The following is a 23,551-nucleotide window of genomic DNA, read 5'->3' as shown; positions in this document are numbered from 1 at the left end:
ACCAATACTAGGTAAGTAACAGGTACAAAAACCTTCATTTTTGGAAGGAGTGTTTCTTTAGGTAGAGAGTTCTGTAACAAATACAGTATTTTAGTAAATGGTCTAATCCATGTGAATAGGCAGTATGTGTCAAAGTTCTGCACAGCCTTACTGCATCAAACATCCTGTAACATGCATTAGCTGATACAAATGCCATTGTTGCAATTATTGTAAAAGTGTAAGCATTTAAACAAAAGCACTGTAAATAATGAAAATCAAAACAAAAAGGGATACTCTTCAGTGGTACTGTTAATTTATTCAAGTGTAGTTACACTGGACGTTAAACACTTTGTATTTCTAGATTAATTGTGCATAGACATCCAACAATTGCATGTACCAGACACTGTCCACCAATCTGCCCACATGAGTATGGCATACTGGCATAGTGTACCAGTCTGCAGAACTACAAAATAGGAATTCAAATGAATTCTTAAAAAAAAACTCCACTTACCCAAGATGGCAACAACTTCATCATCTTGTATTACTTCCAAAGACCCCGATACTACAAAGCAAAGGCTGTCCACACTTTCTCCCGCATGGTAAATCAAGTCCCCCGGAGCACAATGGATGGTCTGGAACTCCATGGCTAAAGCGCGCAGGCAGCCATCGCTGGCAAGTCGGAATGCTGGATGCTCTTTGAACACCTTGCGGTTCAGATGTACACAAATATCGGCCCTCATATCCTTGGGGCAGATCTGTAAAACCTTTATATAAAAAAAAAAGAATACAATGATAAACTGTAAATAGGTTTTTGGATATTTTGAAATCATCTTTAATTACATAAAGGAGATGTGCATACCTTAAAATAACAGGGAATAGGATCAAACAAGTGGGGGAGGGGGAAGTGTGGAGGAGTGACATTTTGTATGCAAGTTTGATAAATACTTTGTATGTCTTTATTTGTAAGCTAAACATACAAATTGTAATATTAGTGTTTGTTTAGGCTTGTTGTACTTTCATGTCTAATTAACCAACTCCAGAATCTTCAGGATATGAATTGCACTGCAGGGATGGTGGTAGGGGGCTCAAACTAGTTTGGAAAGGGTGATTCAGAGAAGGACCTTAAATAAACCAACCCCTGCAGAAAGGCCATAAAACTACCAGGCTCGCAAGCTTCAGCTAAACAAATGGTATCCACTTCTTGAGATCAGGAGTGAAAAGACAGTGTGTGCACTCATTGGTCAGAAGTACGGCTGTTTGGGATTGGTTTTGAATTAGAGGCCATTCTGTACGACAACATCCTATTGGTCTACAGGAATGTATAAAATTGGACGCTCTACCCCTCCCACTCTCTCACACACACACACTATGGCCGTGAAAAGAACACAATGAGGAGCACAACCTAGCAGCCATATTGAGACAGGCATGTGATGTGAAGAAAGATGACTAGAAATGAAGACTTGCCCAGAGACATTTGTGTAACTACAAGTCTGTGTGCCACCTGAAACTACACATCTATCATTTATTATTTTGTATGGTTGGCAAAATTCACATTTTCACTTTGCTTCATTAATATTATTTTATAAATATTATCAATAATACATTATTAAAAGTTGTAACTTAACTCCTGCTTCTCCTTTTACTCTAACTGCCTGTGATTATTGATGTAGAAGGGAAGGTGAGGAGAAGTGCTAAAGTACAATACCTTATAAATGGTGGTAAGTCTACGGGATTTGAGGCATTCCGATAAAGTCTATATAATAAAAAGAGTACAAAAGGGGAAAGTAGAGTCACATAGCACTACCATGACAAAACAGGCAATGAAGGTAAATAGGTTTGAAGTAGTAAGGCTGCACCTCCACATGAAGGCTAGAAATGTGTTATATTCAGTATATTATATGTATGTTTACACATATATACATATATACAGTACATACATATATATATACATACATACATACATATATAAATACATACATATATACATACATACATACATACATATACATATACATATACATATATATACAGGGTGGGCCATTTATATGGATACACCTTAATTAATGTGAATGGTTGGTGATATTAACTTCCTGTTTGTGGCACATTAGTATATGTGAGGGGGGGAAACTTTTCAAGATGGGTGGTGACCATGGTGGCCATTTTGGATCCAACTTTTGTTTTTCAATAGGAAGAGGGTCATGTGACACATCAAAATTATTGGGAATTTCACAAGAAAAACAATGGTGTGCATGGTTTTAATGTAACTTTATTCTTTCATGAGTTATTTACAAGTTTCTGACCACTTATAAAATGTGTTCAATGTGCTGCCCATTGTGTTGGATTGTCAATGCAACCCTCTTCTCCCACTCTTCACACACTGATAGCAACACCGCAGGAGAAATGCTAGCACAGGCTTCCAGTATTCGTAGTTTCAGGTGCTGCACATCTCGTATCTTCATAGCATAGACAATTGCCTTCAGATGACCCCAAAGATAAAAGTCTAAGGGGGTCAGATTGGGAGACCTTGGGGGCCATTCAACTGGCCCACGATGACCAATCCACTTTCCAGGAAACTGTTCATCTAGGACTGCTCGGACCTGACACCCATAATGTGGTGGTGCACCATCTTGCTGGAAAAACTCGGGGAACGTGCCAGCTTCAGTGCATAAAGAGGGAAACACATCATCATGTAGCAATTTCGCATATCCAGTGGCCTTGAGGTTTCCATTGATGAAGAATGGCCCCACTATCTTTGTACCCCATATACCACACCATACCATCAATTTTTTTGTTCCAACAGTCTTGGAGGGATCGATCCAATGTGGGTTAGTGTCAGACCAATAGCGGTGGTTTTGTTTGTTAACTTCTCCATACAAACATAAAAGTTTGCCTCATCACTGAACAAAATCTTCTGCGTAAATTGAGGGTCCTGTTCCAATTTTTGTTTTGCCCATTCTGCAAATTCAGTGCGCCGATCTGGGTCATCCTCGTTGAGATGCTGCAGTAGCTGGAGTTTGTAAGGGTGCCATTTGTGAGTAGCTAATATCCGCCGAAGGGATGTTCGACTAATGCCACTCTCCAGTGACATGCGGCGAGTGCTACGCTGTGGGCTCTTGCTGAATGAAGTTAGGACAGCCACTGATGTTTCTTCATTAGTGACAGTTTTCATGCGTCCACATTTGGCAAATCCAACACTGAACCGGTTTCACGAAACTTAGCAAGCAGTTTGCTAACTGTAGCATGGGAGATGGGTGGTCTCGTAGGGTGTCTTGCATTGAAATCTGCTGCAATGACCCGGTTACTGCGTTCACCAGACATCAACACAATTTCTATTCGCTCCTCACGTGTTAACCTCTGCGACATGTCATTGGCTGTAAACAAAGAGAAACTTGTAAATAACTCATGAAAGAATAAAGTTACGTTAAAACCAAGCACACCACAGTTTTTCTTGTGAAATTCCCAATAAGTTTGATGTGTCACATGACCCTCTTCCTATTGAAAAAACAAAAGTTGGATCCAAAATGGCCACCATGGTCACTGCCCATCGTGAAAAGTTTCCCCCCTCACATATACTAATGTGCCACAAACAGGAAGTTAATATCACCATATTAACATATACATACATATCTTTTGAGTAAATTGAAGTAATTGCAGCCCTGCTCATCTGCACAATAATATCTTGCATCATAAGCACAAAATGAAACATACTGCGCAGAAAATGCTTACACTTTATTGCACAGAATGCCTGACTTTTAAACACACTGCCACTTATAACTAACTAGCAAAATACCCGCGCTTCGCAGCGGAGAAGTAGTGTGTTAAAGAAGCAATGAAAAAGAAAAGGAAACATTTTGAAAATAACGTAACATGATTGTCAATGTAATTGTTTTGTCACTGTTGTGAGTGATGAGTGTTTTTGTCATATATATATATATATATATATATATATATATATATATATATTTACACACACACACATAAACATATATATATATACATATCTATACATATACACACATATACATACATACACACACATATATACACACAAATACATATATATATATATATATACATATATACACACACACATCTATAAACATATATATACATATACATACATATCTACATATATACACACACAGCTATTTCGTATCAGTGCAATACGCTGCTTGTTAAAACGGATGACTCCCGCTCTTACGTGCAAGTCTGCATTGATATTCACCCTGGCCATCGGACCTTACTCTTATTCTATGTTAATTAATGTTGACTTATGTTTATCTTTTATTGTGTCTTCTATTTTTCTATTCATTTTGTAAAGCACTTTGAGCTACATTTTTTTGTATGAATATGTGCTATATAAATAAATGTTGATTGATTGATTGATTGATTGATATTATGAACTATCGTATTTGTTCAAGTTCTATTTAAATTTTAAATAGAAGGAATTTTTATTTAGTCGACAGAAATATCTTTGGTAGGAATGGTAAAAACAGACAGGAATATTATTCCTGAATAAATCAACTCAAACCTTAAACAACTTATAATATTTTGCTCTCCATAAAAATATATCCTGTCTAAATTATACAAGTTAGAAATAAAGTAAACATTAAAAGAACAAACATTCAAATTTCTTTACTCTTATGTAATTTTATATAAAAAATAAACTTAGATTTTAAATATCCCAAAAGATTTTGCTCTCCATAAAAATATATCCTGTCAAAATTATACAAATTCAAATATGAACATGCTGCATAACAAAACCTGGAAATATAAATAAAATGTGTTCCTTTCAGCAATAACAAATCAAATCATTCAGTTGTCTTTGCTCATATGTCATTTTAGAGCTGGACGCCTGGCATCTTTTTTTGGCCACAAGTTCGTTTCTGTTTGGTGTGAGGTTCTGTGTTGTGGAGATTCTCAGGATGGATTGCAGGTGCTCATCAGTGAGGCGACTCCTGTGTGCTGTTTTGTTAGTCTTTATCACTGAGAAGAGCTTCTCACACAGATATGTGCTACCAAACATGCACAAGGTTCGAGCCGCATGTAGACGGACTTTTTTTGTTCTTCAAAGTCACCAAAGCGCCGTGCAAACTCAGTGTGCTCAGTTTATCAGCAAAGTGCGTATTTGGGAACACCGTAGTGACGACTTGGTTTAACATTACTTGGCAACAGGGTTGCACTGGTGCATTTGTGTCTCCCATAAAAGCAGCTTCACTTGAAATCACTTTGTGATTGTGCACGGGTAAAAACGTCCGCTGAAGTGTCAGATTCTTATTTAATTATTCTGCTTTCTGTATCTTCTGCATTGCATTCAGGTTACCCTGATGTTTTGTCTCATAGTGCCGTCTTAGATTAAATTCTGTAATTACAGCCACATTAGCTCCACAAATGAGACACACGGGTTCAGTAAACATATACTCAGCCTCCCATCGGTTTTAAAGGCTCTATTTTCAGAATGAACTTTTCTCTCAGCATCGTGTGAGCTAGCCGCAATAACTTGCAGCATCATAAGGTAGACTTGATTAACGGTAAGTGTTGGCAAGGCAGCTGAAGCGCTGCATTATGGGATCTGTAGTTTATTGTGTTACCAGCGCTTCATATACCTGGGCCATTAATAACAATAATACAGTATATAAAATGATCTCGGGGCGGATATAATTACGCCGGGCGGATGTGGCCCGTGGCCCTTGAGTTTGACAAATATGGACTAAATAGAACTTGAAAAGATATATTTTTGAAATGTGATCGCGCAATTCAGATAGAGTTGGCCTACTACAGCCTGCATCCTCCCTCGCTCTTACTTTTTACCGTTCATCTAATGAATACACTGAGTATGGCTTTACCAAAACAATCATTGATGGCGAATAAAGTATCCATTATTCGAGTATGTAGATCGGAATATATATATACATATATATATACCAGCGTATCATAGCGGAGAAATAGTGTGTTAAAAAGCTAGAAAAGAAAAGGGAACATTTTAAAAATAACGTAACATGACTGTCAATATACAGTATTTGTTTTGTGAGTGTTACTGAGTGTTGCTGTCATCAAGGATTTGATTATCATTATTTCTTTCAATCAGGCTCGTATTTGTAGGATGTGTTGTGTTCAAGTTACATTCCGTGTTTGTCAATCGTTGTAAAGATGACAGGTTTCTTTCATCGATTCGTTTCTTACTGCATCAATAAACAGCTCGTCTTCTTCTTTATCTGAGACCTGACACACTGCATGCACGGGTTTTTTACACTGTCTTCCTTTAGCGGGACATTGACTTTTCCACCGTGTGCTTTGTTTCCGCAGTAGCTGGATTTATGAATATGCTTATCAGGCGCTTCATATTTTTGCTGCCTTTTCAATTGTGTAATTCGGTTTTGTTCAGCTCTTTGGAACTGTTGCTTTTATCTGTGCACTGCGTCAGTTCACGTGAGCCGCTCGGTGTACATGCATCGAAGGTTCCCAGCTGTGCTGGTGCCATCTCGTGCTATGTCCATGGCTGTATTTAATGTTACCTTAGTCCTGGCACTTAAAACTTTCTCTCGCAGTTTCGCTGAGTTTGTGTCAAACACCACCCTGACCATCTCATCTTCCTCTCCATAAACACAGTCCTTCACCCGTGAATATTTAGTGGGAGTTTGCTATTGGATTGCCGCTGACGGACGACCTTATATGGGCAGGCACTAAATTACAAACGCCAGCGCAGCCTGTCTATGAACTTAATTTAAAGTGTAGGTTTACATCGTGCTTTGATTCCGAAGTAGCAGAACTCATGAATATGGTTGTATATGTCACTTTCGCCGCTTCTTATTGTTTCGCTGCCTTCTCAATTATATAATGCATGTTTTCTTCAGCGCTTTTTGGAGGTCTTCCTGGTTTTCTATGTACTGCGTGATTACGTGGGAGGCGTGATGATGTCACACGAAACTCCACCCCCACGGCGTTCAAGCTCATCTCCATTACAGTAAATGGGAAAAACAGCTTCCAGTTATGACCATTACGCGTAGAATTTCGATATAAAACCTGCCCAACTTTTGTAAGGAAGCTGTAAGGAATGAACCTGCCAAATTTCAGCCTTCCACCCACACGGGAAGTTGGAGAATTAGTGATGAGTGAGTGAGTGAGTGAGTGAGGGCTTTGCCTTTTATTAGTATAGATTCTCTACTAAAGTCCATTCGTGACATGTGAAATATCAGCCTTTACATTTAGTGCCATCTTTTTAAATACTCCATGAAAAATGTAGTAAGATTCACATTTGGAAAACATTTATTATTTCCAATACTTTTAAATTAAATCTTTCATAACAAAAAAACCTGAACACAATTCATCCAATATGGTACATATCCAACACTGTTAAAAGAAATATATTCAGCATCAGTTTAAAATATAAGGCAAACATAGTGACTCCTGAAAAAAAAGCAATATTGCCATGCCTTTTAAATTTAACCTCACAGCATCTGCCTTATTGGTGTGGAGTGAATGGAAAGCACAAACTTAAGCTCATACTGTGTATGATATTCATCTTTCTACTGGAGGAGCTGACAAAAGAAATATCTGGGATATAAGATACTGAGGTAGCTGAAATTGTATTTTTTTGACCATCGTGTGATTTAAAATTAACTAGTTTCCTCTCTGATATATGCGGTCCTAAGTACTTTTAACAGCAGAGTATAAGATAAGGCCACAAGCCTGACAAAACACTGAAATCTCGTATGCAACTCTTGTGCAATTTAAGATCTTTATTCTTTTTTTATTCTTTTTTATTCATCATTTATGTCAACAATATATAAACCCAATTTAAAAAACATATTGATGCATAACATTTAACTATTTATTAAGATAAAAAATACAACAAGGTATGCTGTTAGGAATGATAACTTTCATTATCAATTTGTGACATCACTTAACTGCATTAGATATCTGCAGTCTCCATATGGCGAGATGTACTAGGCTAGATGCAATGGATCTAAAAAACTAATATAAAAATCATTTGCATGTGGGGCAATTTATCAGAGGCCACTAAAATAAATGAAGCAGGGTTTTTATTGCCAGGCTCACAATCTGGATATATCCATTCCTATATTAAGAAATACTGCAATTAATTCAGGTATTTTGAGTTGCATGGTTGTTGTGCAGCAATTAGCCCCTCATCTCCATAGATTACATTTTAAAATAATGGTGAATTAAAGAACAATACCCATGATAAAATCTGTCAGGGTCTCTGTGCAATGAGCCAACTGCCCACAAGGAGAATGAACTGGGAAATGGAACAGAAACAAGGAGAACCCTAAAGAATAGCCAAAACAAGGCAAAAGGTCAAAACTTGTAGGAACAAAAGGTCAGAACTGGTAGGAACAAAAGTCTGGCATCAGCTCTGAAATCAATTAACAAAAAATAGTACTGGCAATCTAATATTCCTTATCATACTTAAATCAATAATCAGGGTTTTTTAAATTATAAAAAAATTTGCGAGAACAAGAGTAACCATGATAATACATTGCACAAAATGGTGATACAATGACTTCACTGTTAAAATGGTAAATGAAACATTAGAAAATCAAAACCATACTATGTGAAATAAATCAGAAATGACCAAAATGGTAAAAATATTAATAGTCAAGGCTAGATCATGACATTCTGAGCAAGTGTGGGCAGAAAAATATTTGTATTAATTGACTTAACATGAGGTTCGCTTCCCGGGTCCTCCCTGCGTGGAGTTTGCATGTTCTCCCCGTGTCTGTGTGGGTTTCCTCCGGGTGCTCCGGTTTCCTCCCACAGTCCAAAGACATGCAGGTTAAGTCCAATGGCGATCCTAAATTGTCCCTAGTGTGTGCTTGGTGTGTGTGTGTGTGTGTGTGTGTGTGTGTGTGTGTGTCCTGCGGTGGGCTGGCACCCTGCCTGGGGTTTGTTTCCTGCCTTGCACCTTGTGTTGGCTGGAATTGGCTCCAGCAGACCCCCGTGACCCTGTAGTTTGGATATAGCGGGTTGGATAATGGATGGATGGACTTAACATGAATGACCTATATACAAATGCCTTTCCTCAGCACTGCATCGTTAGTAACCTTTTCTACACATTAAAGGGTGAGAGAACCTTTGTCATCTTTGGCATCACAACTGTTGCCAGCTTCAAGTAAACCACCACAGGAGTCTGACAAATTAAATAATTATCCTGTGAAAAGATGCTCAACAAAGTCAACTCTTTCTCGGAAGATATGTCAAAGTTTAGTGTTGTCTTTGGCCTTTCTTGGGGATAAGCACTGCTTGAGTTCACAACCCACCTTTGAACCCCCTTCAATATTTCAAAATCAACTTTGTCACATCATTTGTACATTCCCAGGAATCAAGGAGTCACCCCTCATCCCATCTAATAAGGTTTTAATTGTCAGTTGGTGCTCCAAACCAACCAGACAACTTGCCTTGGGCTGCAAAATAGAGTTGAAGGAGAATGGCCACAATGACCAAGTTGGAAAATTCTAGGGCAATCTCTCAGAATGCATGTCTGTATGTTTAACTACTTTGTAATTGTATTACTTCATTACTATTTATAATTTGTAGTTTGGTGGTTAATAAATTGTTAATTATTGTACACCGCATCCAATTTTAACTCAGGTTTACAGTCTGAATATTCATAATTGTTGAGTATTCTTTTAACAGTTTGGCTAGGAACTAAATATAACACATGGTAAGTCAAGATACCAAACTTTCTTCTTTTGGTTGCTCCAATTTAGGGTTCACCATAAAGGATCATCAGTCTCCATCTCCCCCAGTCTTTTACGTCATTATCTCCAATACCGACTGCCTTCATTTCCTAACTCGCCACATTCATTACTACAGCAACTTGTAATCAATTCATAACTTAGAATAAATATAATCTTTAAATATATATACAGTAATAATATGGAGTCAGATTAAGAGATCCACACCCTTTTTACATTGTTGATAAGAGGTATGACAACTGTAGTTTAAAGGTTGTGAAAAACAATTAACATTGTGTTTGATATCTTTGCTAGAACCAGAATGGTACCTGCTCTTAGACTCTTTCGCATAGAACTGCAGAGAAAGCCATTCAGAGATACACTAACCTAAATAATTTGACAAGTCAAGGAGATTACTGTGTACATGTTGATGGCGCCCTGCCAAAGGTTTGTTTCCTGCCTTGCACCCTGTGTAGGCTGGGATTGGCTCCGGCAGACCCCCGCGACCCTGTAGTTAACTTATATAGCAGGCTGGATAATGGAAGGATGGATGGATGGATGGATGTTGACACCTTGTTTTAATTCAGGCAAGTCTAATCACATAAGAGAGGTTTAACTTTGGCTACTAGGTGAGTGCAGTGAAGCTATGTTCATATTTATCTCTTTTATACACATGAACATGGTAACATGAAGTGCAGGATTAAATGAGCAGAAAAATATATATACTTGCACTTCGGGAGCTTTTTAGTTCTAGCAGTGCTCCAGGACTGCTGACAATAGTATATTTGTAGACCTTCTAGAACACAACCACACTTCTGCTTTGTATGTATTTTTATACTTAATATTTGTGCCTGTATTCGTAACCTGAAAAGATAAATTAGCAAGTGAGATAACAAAGATCAACAGGAAAAATTAATGTTGCTTTGGATGTTCTAAGGCATGAGATGTGCTGTCGCCCTGTGGTTAAGGTCCACTTAAATTGCCAGGCTCATTAAAAACATTCCCTACTCATAAAAGATTAATGACAATATTTCAGTGTTATACATGCAGTATTCAGTATATGTTGGTCTTATTTAAATGAGTTTCTATATTTCTTATTCTTTTCTGTCTCTAATGTTCAAACTGGTCAAACTTAATTTATTAGCAATTATTATTAGCAATGAAGCAATTTTGTTTTCTAAAATATGAGTGCTGTTAAAAGTGATTATCACTGGATTGCATTTCTGAGATACAAGATTGGAAAAGTTCAACTTTAGATTGTAAATCCTACTATGCCTCCTAACTATCAGAAACTGAATTTATATGAAAATGGCAAAGTAAAGCACTCTGGAACACGGTGCCTGTTTTTTTCTATCATGTTTAAGAAAGATTCAAAAGAACCTGACAGCAAGTGACCTGGGTCAAACTTCATCCATTAGCCTATAATTGCCAACTTTCCTGTCTGTATGACTCTTAAAAAAGTCAAATTGGGTTGAATGGGTTCCCATGCAAATCTATGCTAATAAAAGGCAAAGCACGCACGCACGCACTACTAATTCTCCAACTTCCCGTATAGGTAGAAAGCTGAAATTTGGCAGGCTTATTCCTTACAGCTTACTTACAAAAGTTAAGCAGGTTTCATTTCGAAATTCTACACGTAATGGACATAACGGTCGATAACGGTCGACAACGTTCGCCATGTTGAACATTTCTTATTCATGGCCCCATCTTCACGAAATTTGGTAGGCGTATTCCCTGCGCTAACCGAAACCAATGTACGTACTTATTTCGGTGGTATGACGCCACTGTCGGCCATCATATTGAACTTTTCAACGGTCTTTGTTACTTATGGACCCATCTTCAAGAAATTTGGTAAGCGGGTTCCTAACGCTAACTGAATCCTACTTACGTACATATATACGTCCATAACCTGCAGCTCGGTCACCGTGTGAGGCAGCGTTGGGTCCCCCATCCCAACGCCTCCCTTGTTGTTGGCTGCCTGCCTATATAAGGCCGTCCGTCGTTCCAGTCTCTACATTCTCTTCCTTGCTTCGCCACGGGATTCACGTCTCCCTGCTGATAACTACAGCCTTTTTTTTTAATCCACGGCTTCTCCGCTGTTTTATTGTTCATTTATTATGATTATAGTTATTGTGTAGGTATTTTAGACTTACTTTACATTGTTCAGGTACCCATTTCCTTTATCATTCCAACCGTACCCCCATTAACATGTCTATCGAGGTGATCCCCATCGATCAAAGAACTGTCACTTACCGAGTGGTTTCCATGCCCGGAGATGGCACCTACCTTTTCCATTTTCTTTGTTACATATTGCACGGCCATATCAGGCTCACTCTTGATATCCAGAGGAACATTGTGTCTTATGTATTGAATGACTGGGACAGGTTCAAGGTGTGGACTGATGACGGTACAGGAGATAATTATACTACACAGGAGCACCATAAGAGTGAAATGCTTAAGCCCAACTATGGATCTGCATGTGAGTTGATGGCTGCCGTTGTCGCTTTCAAGTGTACCGAAATGGCCAAATATGTTACATCTTTCGACAACCACATAGCCAACTGTACATTGCATGCTGAAAAGTAAGCTCAGCGCACAGCTTGGTCATATTACAACCGGAGGGCTGAACTCACAATGTGGTATACAAAGAGATTAACAAATGATTATTGGTATATTTTCCCTCAGCTTAAAAAGATTTTCTTCTTAATAAAAATTTTAAGGCAGTACTTCGCTAGTGTTTAATAAAAATGTGGAAAAAAGTAAGGATGTCTAGTGCAGCCAGCTCACAGCTCCAGGGATCTGGATTTCATTGCTGCTTTGTGCTTGAAAGGTTTCCCCACGTCCATGTGGCTTTTCACCAGATGCTTTAGCTTCTTCACACAAATCATAACAGTATGTGTTAAACTCAATAGTTACACTAAATTGACCTTGTGTGAATGAGTTAGGCCCTGCACGTGTGAGTGTGCTTTGTGTCCATTTCTCCTGAGGCATATTCAGGTTCATAAAATGGATAGGCTGATGAGAATATTCTGGGTGGTCACACTCATAAAATGGCCACCAAACCCCACTCTATATACTGGAAATTAAAATGCCAAGGCAAATACTAAATACAAAGTTGGTTATATTATCATGTGTATGTAGTACAATATATGTAGTACAATGACATTTGTGTGACTTCTAAGAAACACAAAAATAACATAATAAATAAAAAGTATATGTAACATGGAACGTATACAGTATACATTTTAAGTATTAAATATTCATACACAGTTTATGTTGCAATATTTGAATTCTTATAATTGACTGTTAATCCACTTTACAATCTGCTGGTGCAAGTGGCTGTCTACCTGAAGAGTGAAGCGAGAAAAACAACTGTGCAGGATGGCCAAGGTGTTTAATTGTACTATTTGCCTTTGTTGTATATGACCTGAAAAGAAGGCAGCCACCTTTCCCACCCTCCACAGAGCACTATGATCCTGAGCCAAGCAGGTGCTGGTGTGGTGTAGTCAGTGAGATTGGCCTTTATAGTGCACTTGTAGAAGTTCAGACATCTGAGAAAGCAGAGCTGTTTGCAAGCCTTTATGACAAGAGTCGAAATGTGCTGTGGCCACTTCAGGTCATCGGTAATAGTCACTCCAAGAAACAGCATCCCCTCCAATGTAGATGGCATTGTGGTCTACCTTTTGAGGTCTATGACAAGTTCTTTGCCTTTGCTGATAATAAGCATAAGACTGTTGTGTTGGCACAACTGTTGTAAGTCTGTTCTGCCTAATGTGCTGTCTTATTGTGTTGTCGTTCCAATAGGAAATAATGGGATGGCGCTCAAGGGCTATTGTTACCTTACTGTGATTGTTACCTATCGTGATTGGTCCCAGATAGATGATACGGGTTGCTAGGGACACCACTTTTTGGTAACACTGGAAGCCCTTCAAAAGGGAGGAACGAGCAAGAACAACGAAAACGAGTGGATAGCTAGTGGATTTTTACTTCACCAAAACAGATTTACAAATAATTGGCAATTTCCCTAGCCGATGAAGGACTGGCTGATTGAAGTCTTGGAAAAAGCTTGAAAAGGAAAATTGGCCACCTCAGGCAATGGTTCCAGTGTGTAGCCAGCATCAAGTGGGAGCTCCTCAATGTTGAACATAGTATGGCAATTCCAGTTTTATGTTGGGGAAAATGCAGAGTACAGATAGCTTCACCTGATTTGCTGGCTTCTCGTATTTCATATCCTCCATCCAAACCAGACCTTTTCTCTTTTCTCGATATAACCGGTTTATAAAATTCTCTAAGCTAGAACTTAAAGGATTTTGGTTTTGTTAATGGTTTTGTGGGTGTCTGGGGAATGTTTTTTGATTGTGTATTTTGTGTTATTTGTCTGCATCTTTCTTATTATAATGGATGAAAAATTACTTATCTTTCCTGTTTTTGTACAACACCGAGGGGATTCTTGGAAAAGGGTGAGAAGGATGAAGTATGGCAAGGGTGCTTGCCTTTTCAATTCTTTTGCTTCAACTTCATAGGTACAGAAGTGTAACGGGTCACACTTCGTGGGCAGCGTTTGTTACAATTCAGCAGGTAGACCTCTTCTCAATAAGCCGTCTCATCTTTGATGGTGATTAGGCCTATGATGGTGGCATCTTCAGCAGGTTTAATCATGGGGATGAAGATGAGTCTGTACAGACACTCAGAGGCAAACAAGGAGTACAGAAACAGGCTCAGCACACTATCCTAAGTGATGTGATACTGCCATTCTGTACACATGCTCAGCTGTTTTGGTTAGGAAGTCCAGAATTCAAATGCAGAGGGCAGCACCGGGTCCTAAATTAAGGAATTTGGTAGTCAGCTTAGACAATAGTAAAGGGTTAAATGGTGAACTGTAGGATATAAACAGGACTTTGGTATTATAGCTTTTACTGCCCATTTGGGTCCAGGATGGTATTAAAAGCAAGAGGTATGGCATCCTCTGTGGACCGGTTGAGATGATATGCAAACTGGGGGTGATCCTAACTATCTGGAATATTCTATGCAATTCCATGCAGAGTGCCCCAGCTCCATTCTCTCAAAGTGCTTCATCACGATTGGAGCCTTGGACAGCCAGGGAGTGTCTACAGTCATTACCCATTAGAATACCCATTAGAAGTAAAAGAGCACAAAGTAAATCAAATGAAGAGAAAGCTTGGACAAAAAATGGGGAAAAATTAAGAACAAAGCCATTTATCATCATTTAATATATCTGATACTAACATAATTTTGTTAAGAAATCCACTAAACTGGCAAATACTGATAAGATTAAGGTACCATGAAAGACTGATGATTAATTCTTAGTGAAAATGATGACCAATTTGGAATTAAAGATGCCCATTTTGGAATGAATAGAGTATATTAACTCAGTCTCAAAATCCGACATGCCTAATTAGCATTGCAGCTTTTTCCACAACTGCTCCAGCATACTCAGGCAAGTGGTTGTGTTCCAAAATCTTTTGGCTCCACATGATTTTGGTTTTAACTCAACTAAACACACAGCAAAACACAATGCAGATTTGTTCTAATGAGTCTACAATTGTTTCTAAACTGAGCTCAAGCATATGGGACAGATCTAAATTCCCAGATGCCAACATGTTTAAAATAACTTCTGCTTGATGGAATCAGTCAGTCTTTTCTTGCCAAGGCATTTTGAACCTCATAATGAAGTTGCTCACGATAAATTACACTATCTTTCAAAAGACTCTCAGGGCAGGAAGCAAGGGAAATGTGATGGTGTACAAACAACCTGTGAGGGAGCCGATTAGAAGTATGAAATGAGTGGACATTAACTGTTATCATTTTTACTTGAAAACCCCTTAACATTGGTTTCAGTGTGGACATAAGTACCAAGTACCTACAGTACTTGAGGACACCAGTGGAAGTTAAGAAGAAGTCCGTTTGAAACTGAAGTCAGGAAGCATGTCTTTACTCAAAGAGTTGTAGTAATGTGGAACAAACTAGCGAGACATAGAGGTGAAGCAGAGACCTTGACAACCTTGAAGAAGGATCTGAATGAGATACTGGGAAAGCTTAATGTTGCCATTAGGAAAACAAACAAGACTGATGGACTGCATAGTCTCCTCAAATTTGTTATGTTCTTATATATGTAGTATTCTTCAAGCAAATTACATCTACCTAGCAGCATTAAAAGTGAGTCACATATAATGGTTTTCCTTCATATAGCACTTTGTCAGTCTTATTTCTTACCAACCAAAAGGTGACCAATTCCTGCCATTATAATATTTTAAGTGGTTACATTTTGGCAAACTGATAGAATTTTGTTTTTATTTTTTTACATATTATATATTTCATATATAGCATTACTATCCCAACACAATGATGGCATTCTCATACATTTCATTTTGGAAGGGTATTTAGTATGGGTGAATTACAATAAATTCCATACAAGTCTAGACATATTTTTTTTTAATAATTCACAAAACTGTATTTCACGTTGAAAAAAATAAGAGGTTCATACATACCTATAAGATTCCAAAAATGTGGTTGTTTTAATATACTGTACAAATTAAAGCTAAGACTCTCTGGGACTTCAATATATATATAAGAAGGTTAAAAAATGGATGGATGTTTATTTTAGGTCTTTCTGTTATGTCTTATGTATATGATGAAGAGCAAAGAATTGCATCAGACTTTTAATGAGCTGGTCTAGGAGCATATCACCAAAATATTAACCTGTGTGTGTGTGTGTGTGTGTGTGTGTGTGTGTGTGTCAGTAAATACATTTGATAATTAATTTTACATTAACTCAAGTTAATTGACATTCATCCACATATATAGTATAGTATATGGCTGACTGAAATTTCTTTCCTTAATAGTCCCAGGCGCATAAACAAATTAACATACACTTAACATATACCATAACGGTACCAAAACCAGTGCAACAATCTGAAGTAACAAAATAAAAAGAATGCAGGACTATACAGTTCAAACAACACATGGGGAACAATCAGGCAATGTTCTCCTGAAGTCGACAAACGTCTTCCTTCTTATCGACATTTAGAGAGAGATTATTTTGACTGCACCACCTCACCAGATGCTCAACCTCCTCTCTAAAGGATGTGTTAATATCATTGCTGATGAGACCCACTATGGTTATATCATCCACAAACTTGACAATGATATTGGACTCAGACAAACCGGTGCAGTTGTGCATAAGCAACATAGACAATAACTTGCTAATGCAGAGCCTTGGGGGGCACCTGTGCTCAGCCTAATGGTTTTGAAGTACTGCTGCCAGTGTTTTCCTGACTGTTTCCTTTCTATCCAAAAGTCCTGAATACAATTGCACAGTGGAGTGTCAAGGCCCAGCAGAGAGTTTCCTCACCAACAGCTGGGGGATGACCATGTTGAATAGATTATAAAAACAATAAAAATAACTACAGGATAGGTAAAAAAATTATGCAAAGAAAGATAAATAGTTTAAAACGATAGGTATTAACATATTAATAGTATATGAATGTACAGTGGATTCAGAAAGCATTCAGACCCCTTTACCTCCATCCATCCATTATCCAACCCGCTATAACCTAACTACAGGGACACGGGGGTCTGCTGAAGCCAATCCCAGCCAACACAGGGTGCAAGGCAGGAAACAAACCATGGGCAGGGTGCACACAAACACACACACACACACACACACACACACACCAAGCACTTCTTCAGTTTATTTTGTTGTAGATTACATTTTAAATGGTTACATTTTCCATTTTTCCCATCAATCTACACTCAATAACCCATAATGATAAAGTGAAAATATGCTTTTAGAAGGGTTTGCAAACTTTCTAAAAATCAGAAACTGAAACCTGTCAGCCATGTAAATAGTCAGACTTTTAAATCAGTACTTTGAAGAAGCTCTTTTTGCACCAATTACAGCTTCAAATGTTCATGAGTAAGTTTCTAAAAGCTTTACACACCTGGATGTGGGCAGTATTGTACCATTCTTCCTCTTAAACACCATTAGATCTGTAAAAGTGCCTCCCTTTGTTGCTTGAGGTTTTCCTATCACATCCCAAAGGTTTGTGTGACATTTAATTAAGTGGCTATTAATGGCCTCCATATTCTCTAAATAACAACAATGCAGACATTCCACCACATTTGTTACAGAGTAACAGTACAACAAATCATCAGCCACAAATATTAACTTTACATATCATGCATTGAACGTGCACCTGCTACATACGTATGTCTTCTGACATATTCATTATTATTATTATTCTATTAAATAAGTTTCTCATTGGGTGAAGAAAAACAAAGATGCACAGATGCAATAGATGCTTTTTTACCAGAAGGCAGATGATGATGCTATAGCACAATCGCAGCAGATTTATGGAATCAACAGACAAAGCTATGCCTTGTACTTGTCTCCTCCTAGTTTATCTTAACATTGCAGAAAAAGGGTGTCTTTCCAGGGATTACACTTTTATTTATTCAGTACAGCAACATGTATTCTCTAAAAAGTAATAAAGGAATCATTTTATAAATATGTTAGAATATCTTTCTGCTCTAAATGATACTGTTATATTCTTGAGAAACTGCATTATGGAGTGCAAATATCATTTGGAATCTAGTATTTAACACACATTCATCCATTTTCTAACTTGCTTGGACATGATAGTCTGAGCCATTGTCCCAGTTTAGGGTCTGTCAGTTCGGATGTGGAGGAAAGGCCTGTGCAGTTTCAGCAGGACGTTCACATGAACATGGCATAAAAATGCAAACTCCATACATCTGAGAATCAATTCTAGGATCTTATACTACCAGACAGCAACACTCCACACCAAAGCACTGTATCAGAAAATAGGATGATTGCCTTTTCCCAGAACAATAACTCTTATTCACAGAACTTTGCTTGCATGATATGGTAAAAACAAAGAACACATTACTGAGCACCAGGAATCAGCCAGAATGTGAACTAGGAATCAAAAGCTAAAAATTCTGCTGAACAACATGAAAGTAGGAGCACTTGCAAGCGACGCATCATCCAATCTATTCACAGTTTATTTTCTGCCAGACTAGAGCTGAATTGTAAGAAAATATGCTCAATTCTGTGTTGCTTTCAGTCAGGAGAGATAAACCAGAGTGTACCAGACAGATGCCCGAGCATCACCATTACAATGCAATCATCCAGGGCTTCAAAAAGAATAATTCTCAAGGAGATATAATGGCAGGCCAGGCCGAGAACAAGATGTTGTTAACAGCATGTAACAGCTGGCCCAGTGTTGACATGAACGATTACGTTCATTAGTCGTGATGCAGGGTGTTGTTTCAGAACCTGAAGCTAGGCTGTCATATTTAAGTCATAATGCATGTTTTCTACAGTGCTGATCTCTTTCTCTTTGCAATTTTAAAGCTGCATTTTATCCCATGCCTTATCCTCTGAAGCATTCAAAGCTGCAGTCACTATTCTTCTAAACAAAATGTGTTGCATAAAAATGTACATCTTTCCCAATGTGCCATTTCTTTTGTGGTCCTTTAGTGACACTGTACAGATGATAATGCCATTAGAAAATATGGAACAAACATCATCATGCAAACTAATACCTTTTCAGTATCGATGCCTCTGGACATGGACCATGTGGAGACAATATAATCCATGACCCGCTCACTTAGACCTTTTGGAACCTGGTAGAGCTTCAGAAAGTCTCGCACACTGTTGAGCATCTCATGGTATCTGTTGGTGTTGGCATACATTTGCTGGAAGATGGTTGTCACATTACCAAAGATGGTCGCATACAGCAAAGCTGCAAACAGAAATATTCATTTATTAATGATGGGGGCAAAAATTACAATGAGCACTTTAAGAGCTTAATTAAATCAGTTAATCAACACATTGCAAATTCTGTTATTTGAAAAGTATAATATATACTATAGATACATATACAGGTTGTACACAGTATGAAACGTTTAGTTTTAAACAATGAGACACTCTTGGTAGTGCATATTTTATTCTTAAATGGGTGATGCCACATTAGCAATACCTGAATAAAAGATGTACAGCAATAACAATAAGTAATTATTGTTAACAGATTGAATAAAATATTCTTTAATTATACAACTAGCAGTGCTACCCATCTAAGCCGGATTTAAATCTAAGTAATCAACGCAGTCCTTGGTGTTAACATTTGCAGTGCACCATCAATTAGAATGTACTTTGTAATGCATGCAGTAATAAAATGCATTGCATTTATCATTCCAACAAATGGTGTATGTGTTGCATGCCATTTGGTATGGGAATTGTAAAAGCAGTGCTGCTGTTTGTGATGAGCTATCTGTTGAATAACAGAGACACAGACACACACAGACACACAGACTCTTTCTCTTTTTTCAATGTAGAAGTTTTTCAGCAGTTTGCAATTTTAAGAGAACCCGGCAGCCTTACATTCTTTTTTTATGTTGAAGATCAACAACTTTAAAGAGTTTCTTATCATCATGGCACCTACTTTCATGTGATAAATGAGGATCATTTTGTGAGTACATTATAAAGCCTAAAGATAAAAGCATCCTATGTATCACCTGTAGATGATAAATGATCAAAATATGTTTATCCATACTGTATATAAAAAGAAGAAAAGAAACACATTTATAAATTGCTATGTAAAGATTTGTTGTGTTCTAATTTCTTTCCTATATAGAATATATAATCATTTTATCATATATCGCTCTTTTTGGGATCGCCACTGTTAAATTAACTTAAATAAGCCAAAAGCAGCCCTTAAAAGCGTACATCTATGGAAAAAAACATTTAAAAATATGCACTGTATGTGTTAACACTGGAGTCTCTGTTGTGTTAGTCTGCATTTAAATTGACAAAGCAGACATGTAAATAGGGCTCAGTATAGCAACAGGTAAATGATCTAACATTAACTGAAAATTATCTTACATAAAGTGCTGACTTCCCCGCCATCTGCAGCACTGCCTCACTGAACCAAGCTCGTATCAATCCTATGGATGCTAACAACATGGCAGGGCCATCTCAGATGAGTAGGAAGAGCCTGGACTACTCATTATCAACACCAGTCTGTTTTTGCCAGTAATGGTTAGCCGAGTGTTTGATTTATGGTCTCTCAGTTTTGCAGCAAGCAGGCAATTTGTCAGGGTTGTGTAAAAACATGGACTTTAGTGACATATTACAGCTGTTGTCACCGTTTTGATGCTTCACACAATCTGTCACAAAGTGCCCTGGTCAGCGGTGCATTTCAAATACCCACTCAAGGGTCAATCAATGCCATTTCCATCTCAGTGGAGTCTGAGCACAAATTGTTGCATATTTCTTGGATTGTTGAACAGCCATTGAAACAGGATGGATCACATCTACCTTATACATTTTGGGTATACAATACGATGCAGGATTTATTTTAAAATCTTAACAAAAACCTTTATACAGTCAAAATGATTTGCTGTGTATCAAATGAGATGGAGAAGCTTGCTTTGTCATCTGAAATATCATAACCTGCATATTCCAAAAGTCACAAACATACACCACTAAGCAAATAAGAGGACAGTACTCTATAAAAGCAAGGATTTATCAGAAATGTGGAAGCACTGAGGCAGAAATTTGAAATTTGATTTTGGAATAACCCAGAGTAAAGCATTAAGCAAGAATTTAAAGACTCAGGCTCTTTAAAGCACTCAGACGCTTGTCCTAAACAGTAAGTCTCCATCTCATAGCATATACTGCACCATATACACATGGCCTGGGCTTTGTAAATACATTTATCTGTAAGTTACCATTGCTTAAGCTATTTATTATTTTAGAAAATGTGCTATCTTTTTTGAGTTTACTACTTTACCTTGCAGCTCTTGATGCACCATTTATTTTAATGAAACTTTCTGCTGTGCCAGCTCATGGATGAATCTTTGCTTTCTTAGATATCACTCATGAAACGCATAACTATAGACTATCTGATACAGCTTGAATTTTTTTGGACCCAATTCAATTCAATTTTATTGTCCCAAGAGGGAAATTTAGTTTCTTTGCAGATTTTACAATGAGACCATGACTTACCATTAAAAACAAATTTAAACTTAGTTCAATTTCATATAATATAAAATTAAAACTCAAGTGTTCATAAAAATGAACACTTAGGGTGAAGCCTTAAATCAAATACAAGACGTGGACAAATTTGTTGGTACCCTGCACAAAAAAATTAGAAATATCGGAATATCTCGAAATTTACAAAAGTAACCGACACCTATCATTGTCAAAAGAAGGGAAAAAAAAAATCAGACTTTAGTTTAGAGTTGTGATTCAACAGAATACATCAAATAATAACACAATTAAAAATGGTATGAACAAAAATGATGAGACCCTTAGCTTAATATTTTGCTGCACAACCTGTAGAGGGAATAACTGCATACACGCAATTTTTAGAGCTCTCAATGAGACTTCTGCTCCTGTCAACAAGTAATTTGGCCCACTCTTCCTGAGCGAGATCTGAACAGGCCTTCTGCTGACTGCATGCTTCAGTTCTTTCCATTGATGTTTGATAGGATTCAGATCAGGGCTCATAGAAAGACACTTCAGAATACTCCAAAGTTTTGTTTTTAGCCATTCTTGGGTACTTTTAGCTGTGTATTTTGGTTCATTATCCCATTGGAGGATCCATGACCTATGACTGAGACAGAGCTTTGACACTGGGCAGTTCACTTTTTACTCCAGAATCTCTAGATGGTCTTGAGATGTCATTGTTCCCTTCACATACTCAAGGCACCCCCAAAACATTACTGAGCCTCCTCCATGTATCACTGTATATATCAGGGGTCTCCAACCTTTTTCCCCCCTGGGAGCTACTTTTACAAAATGAAAATGGATGAGAGCTACTTATTTTTTGTAATGTTTCTTCTCATAGCTTATTTCAACCCAAACAAACTGAATAAGCTTGTTCTGTCTGAACATTTACAAAATGTTGGTGTCCACAGCTCACATTTTTGCATTAAAACATCACAAAAAATATTTAGCTCACCTGCAAGTGCATTTTGTATGTCTGTCTGCATTTTCTCGTGTATCTCACACGAGAAACATGAATACTGTCAAAACAAAAAAAAAAACAATGCAATTCCAAATACACAGATATGACTTATTCATTTGTCATTTTGTCACATGTCACTGTGTCACTTTATTCACACGTCCAGTTGCAGGTGTGATGTGTTTTTTAGTTAGTCAGATGACTGGCACTGCATGAGGTCAACAAGTGAGGCAGGTGTATGGTGGAGTGGAGCCACTTAGGTTCAGTCGTATGGAGTCATTTAAATGTTCGTCTGTCAGTCTTGTTCTGAACTTTGATTTCATGACATTCACGTCAGACTCACAGAGGTATGGAGACCCAAACAAAGCAGACATTTTCAGAGCTACTTGGTGAAGATTCTTATAGTTATCTGGCTCTACTAAGCTCCAGAAATGCTGATAATGCTTTTGAGACTTTAACTGCAGATTATTTTGAAGATTTACTAAATATACAGTATAATATATAAACTCCAATGTCTGTCTGTCTGACGAGAGAAATACTTAATGGATTTAGATTGGATTTTTTTAGGATGGATTTTCTTCTATAATTTGCTTGAACATTCCAGTTGATTTTGCAGCATCTCTCATTTCACTGTGTATCATAGTTTGCTTGCGGTGCCGTATTATTTGCGCGAATCCGAGATCCACACAACGGGCCGAGGGGAGGGGCCTTCCTCACTCACTCGCCAGCTTCGGGGCATGTTCATTAACTCTGCTTAGCTAGCAAACAAGAGAACAATTGAATTCAACTTTGTTTGACATTTAAAATAAAGTGTTAGCTAGGTCTTGAGGAGTTTGAGTTCGGATATTCTCTTAAGTGTATGCC

The 23,551-nt window shown here is 37.7% G+C and overlaps 1 protein-coding gene across 3 annotated transcripts in view; it reads right to left on the bottom strand.

The window, feature by feature from the left end:
• Positions 1 to 23,551, bottom strand: part of LOC120516299 (potassium voltage-gated channel subfamily H member 1-like) — a 709,330-nt gene that overhangs the window by 309,393 nt on the left and 376,386 nt on the right. For all 3 annotated transcript variants that reach the window (XR_005630822.1, XR_005630823.1, XM_039737874.1), the window contains 2 exons: positions 19,263 to 19,462; positions 491 to 743 (listed from right to left, as the gene is read on the bottom strand). Coding sequence is in view for 1 of the 3 variants with exons in the window: in XM_039737874.1 (XP_039593808.1) it covers positions 491 to 743; positions 19,263 to 19,462 (453 nt within the window). In the remaining 2 variants the exon portion in view is untranslated. The remainder of the gene's footprint in view (positions 1 to 490; positions 744 to 19,262; positions 19,463 to 23,551) is intronic.

The sequence above is a fragment of the Polypterus senegalus genome, chromosome 16 (genome assembly GCF_016835505.1).
Source record: "Polypterus senegalus isolate Bchr_013 chromosome 16, ASM1683550v1, whole genome shotgun sequence".
Classification (NCBI taxonomy): domain Eukaryota; kingdom Metazoa; phylum Chordata; class Cladistia; order Polypteriformes; family Polypteridae; genus Polypterus; species Polypterus senegalus.
The sequence above is the reverse complement of the archived record's forward strand: the minus strand, read 5'-3'. Positions and strand labels throughout refer to the sequence as shown.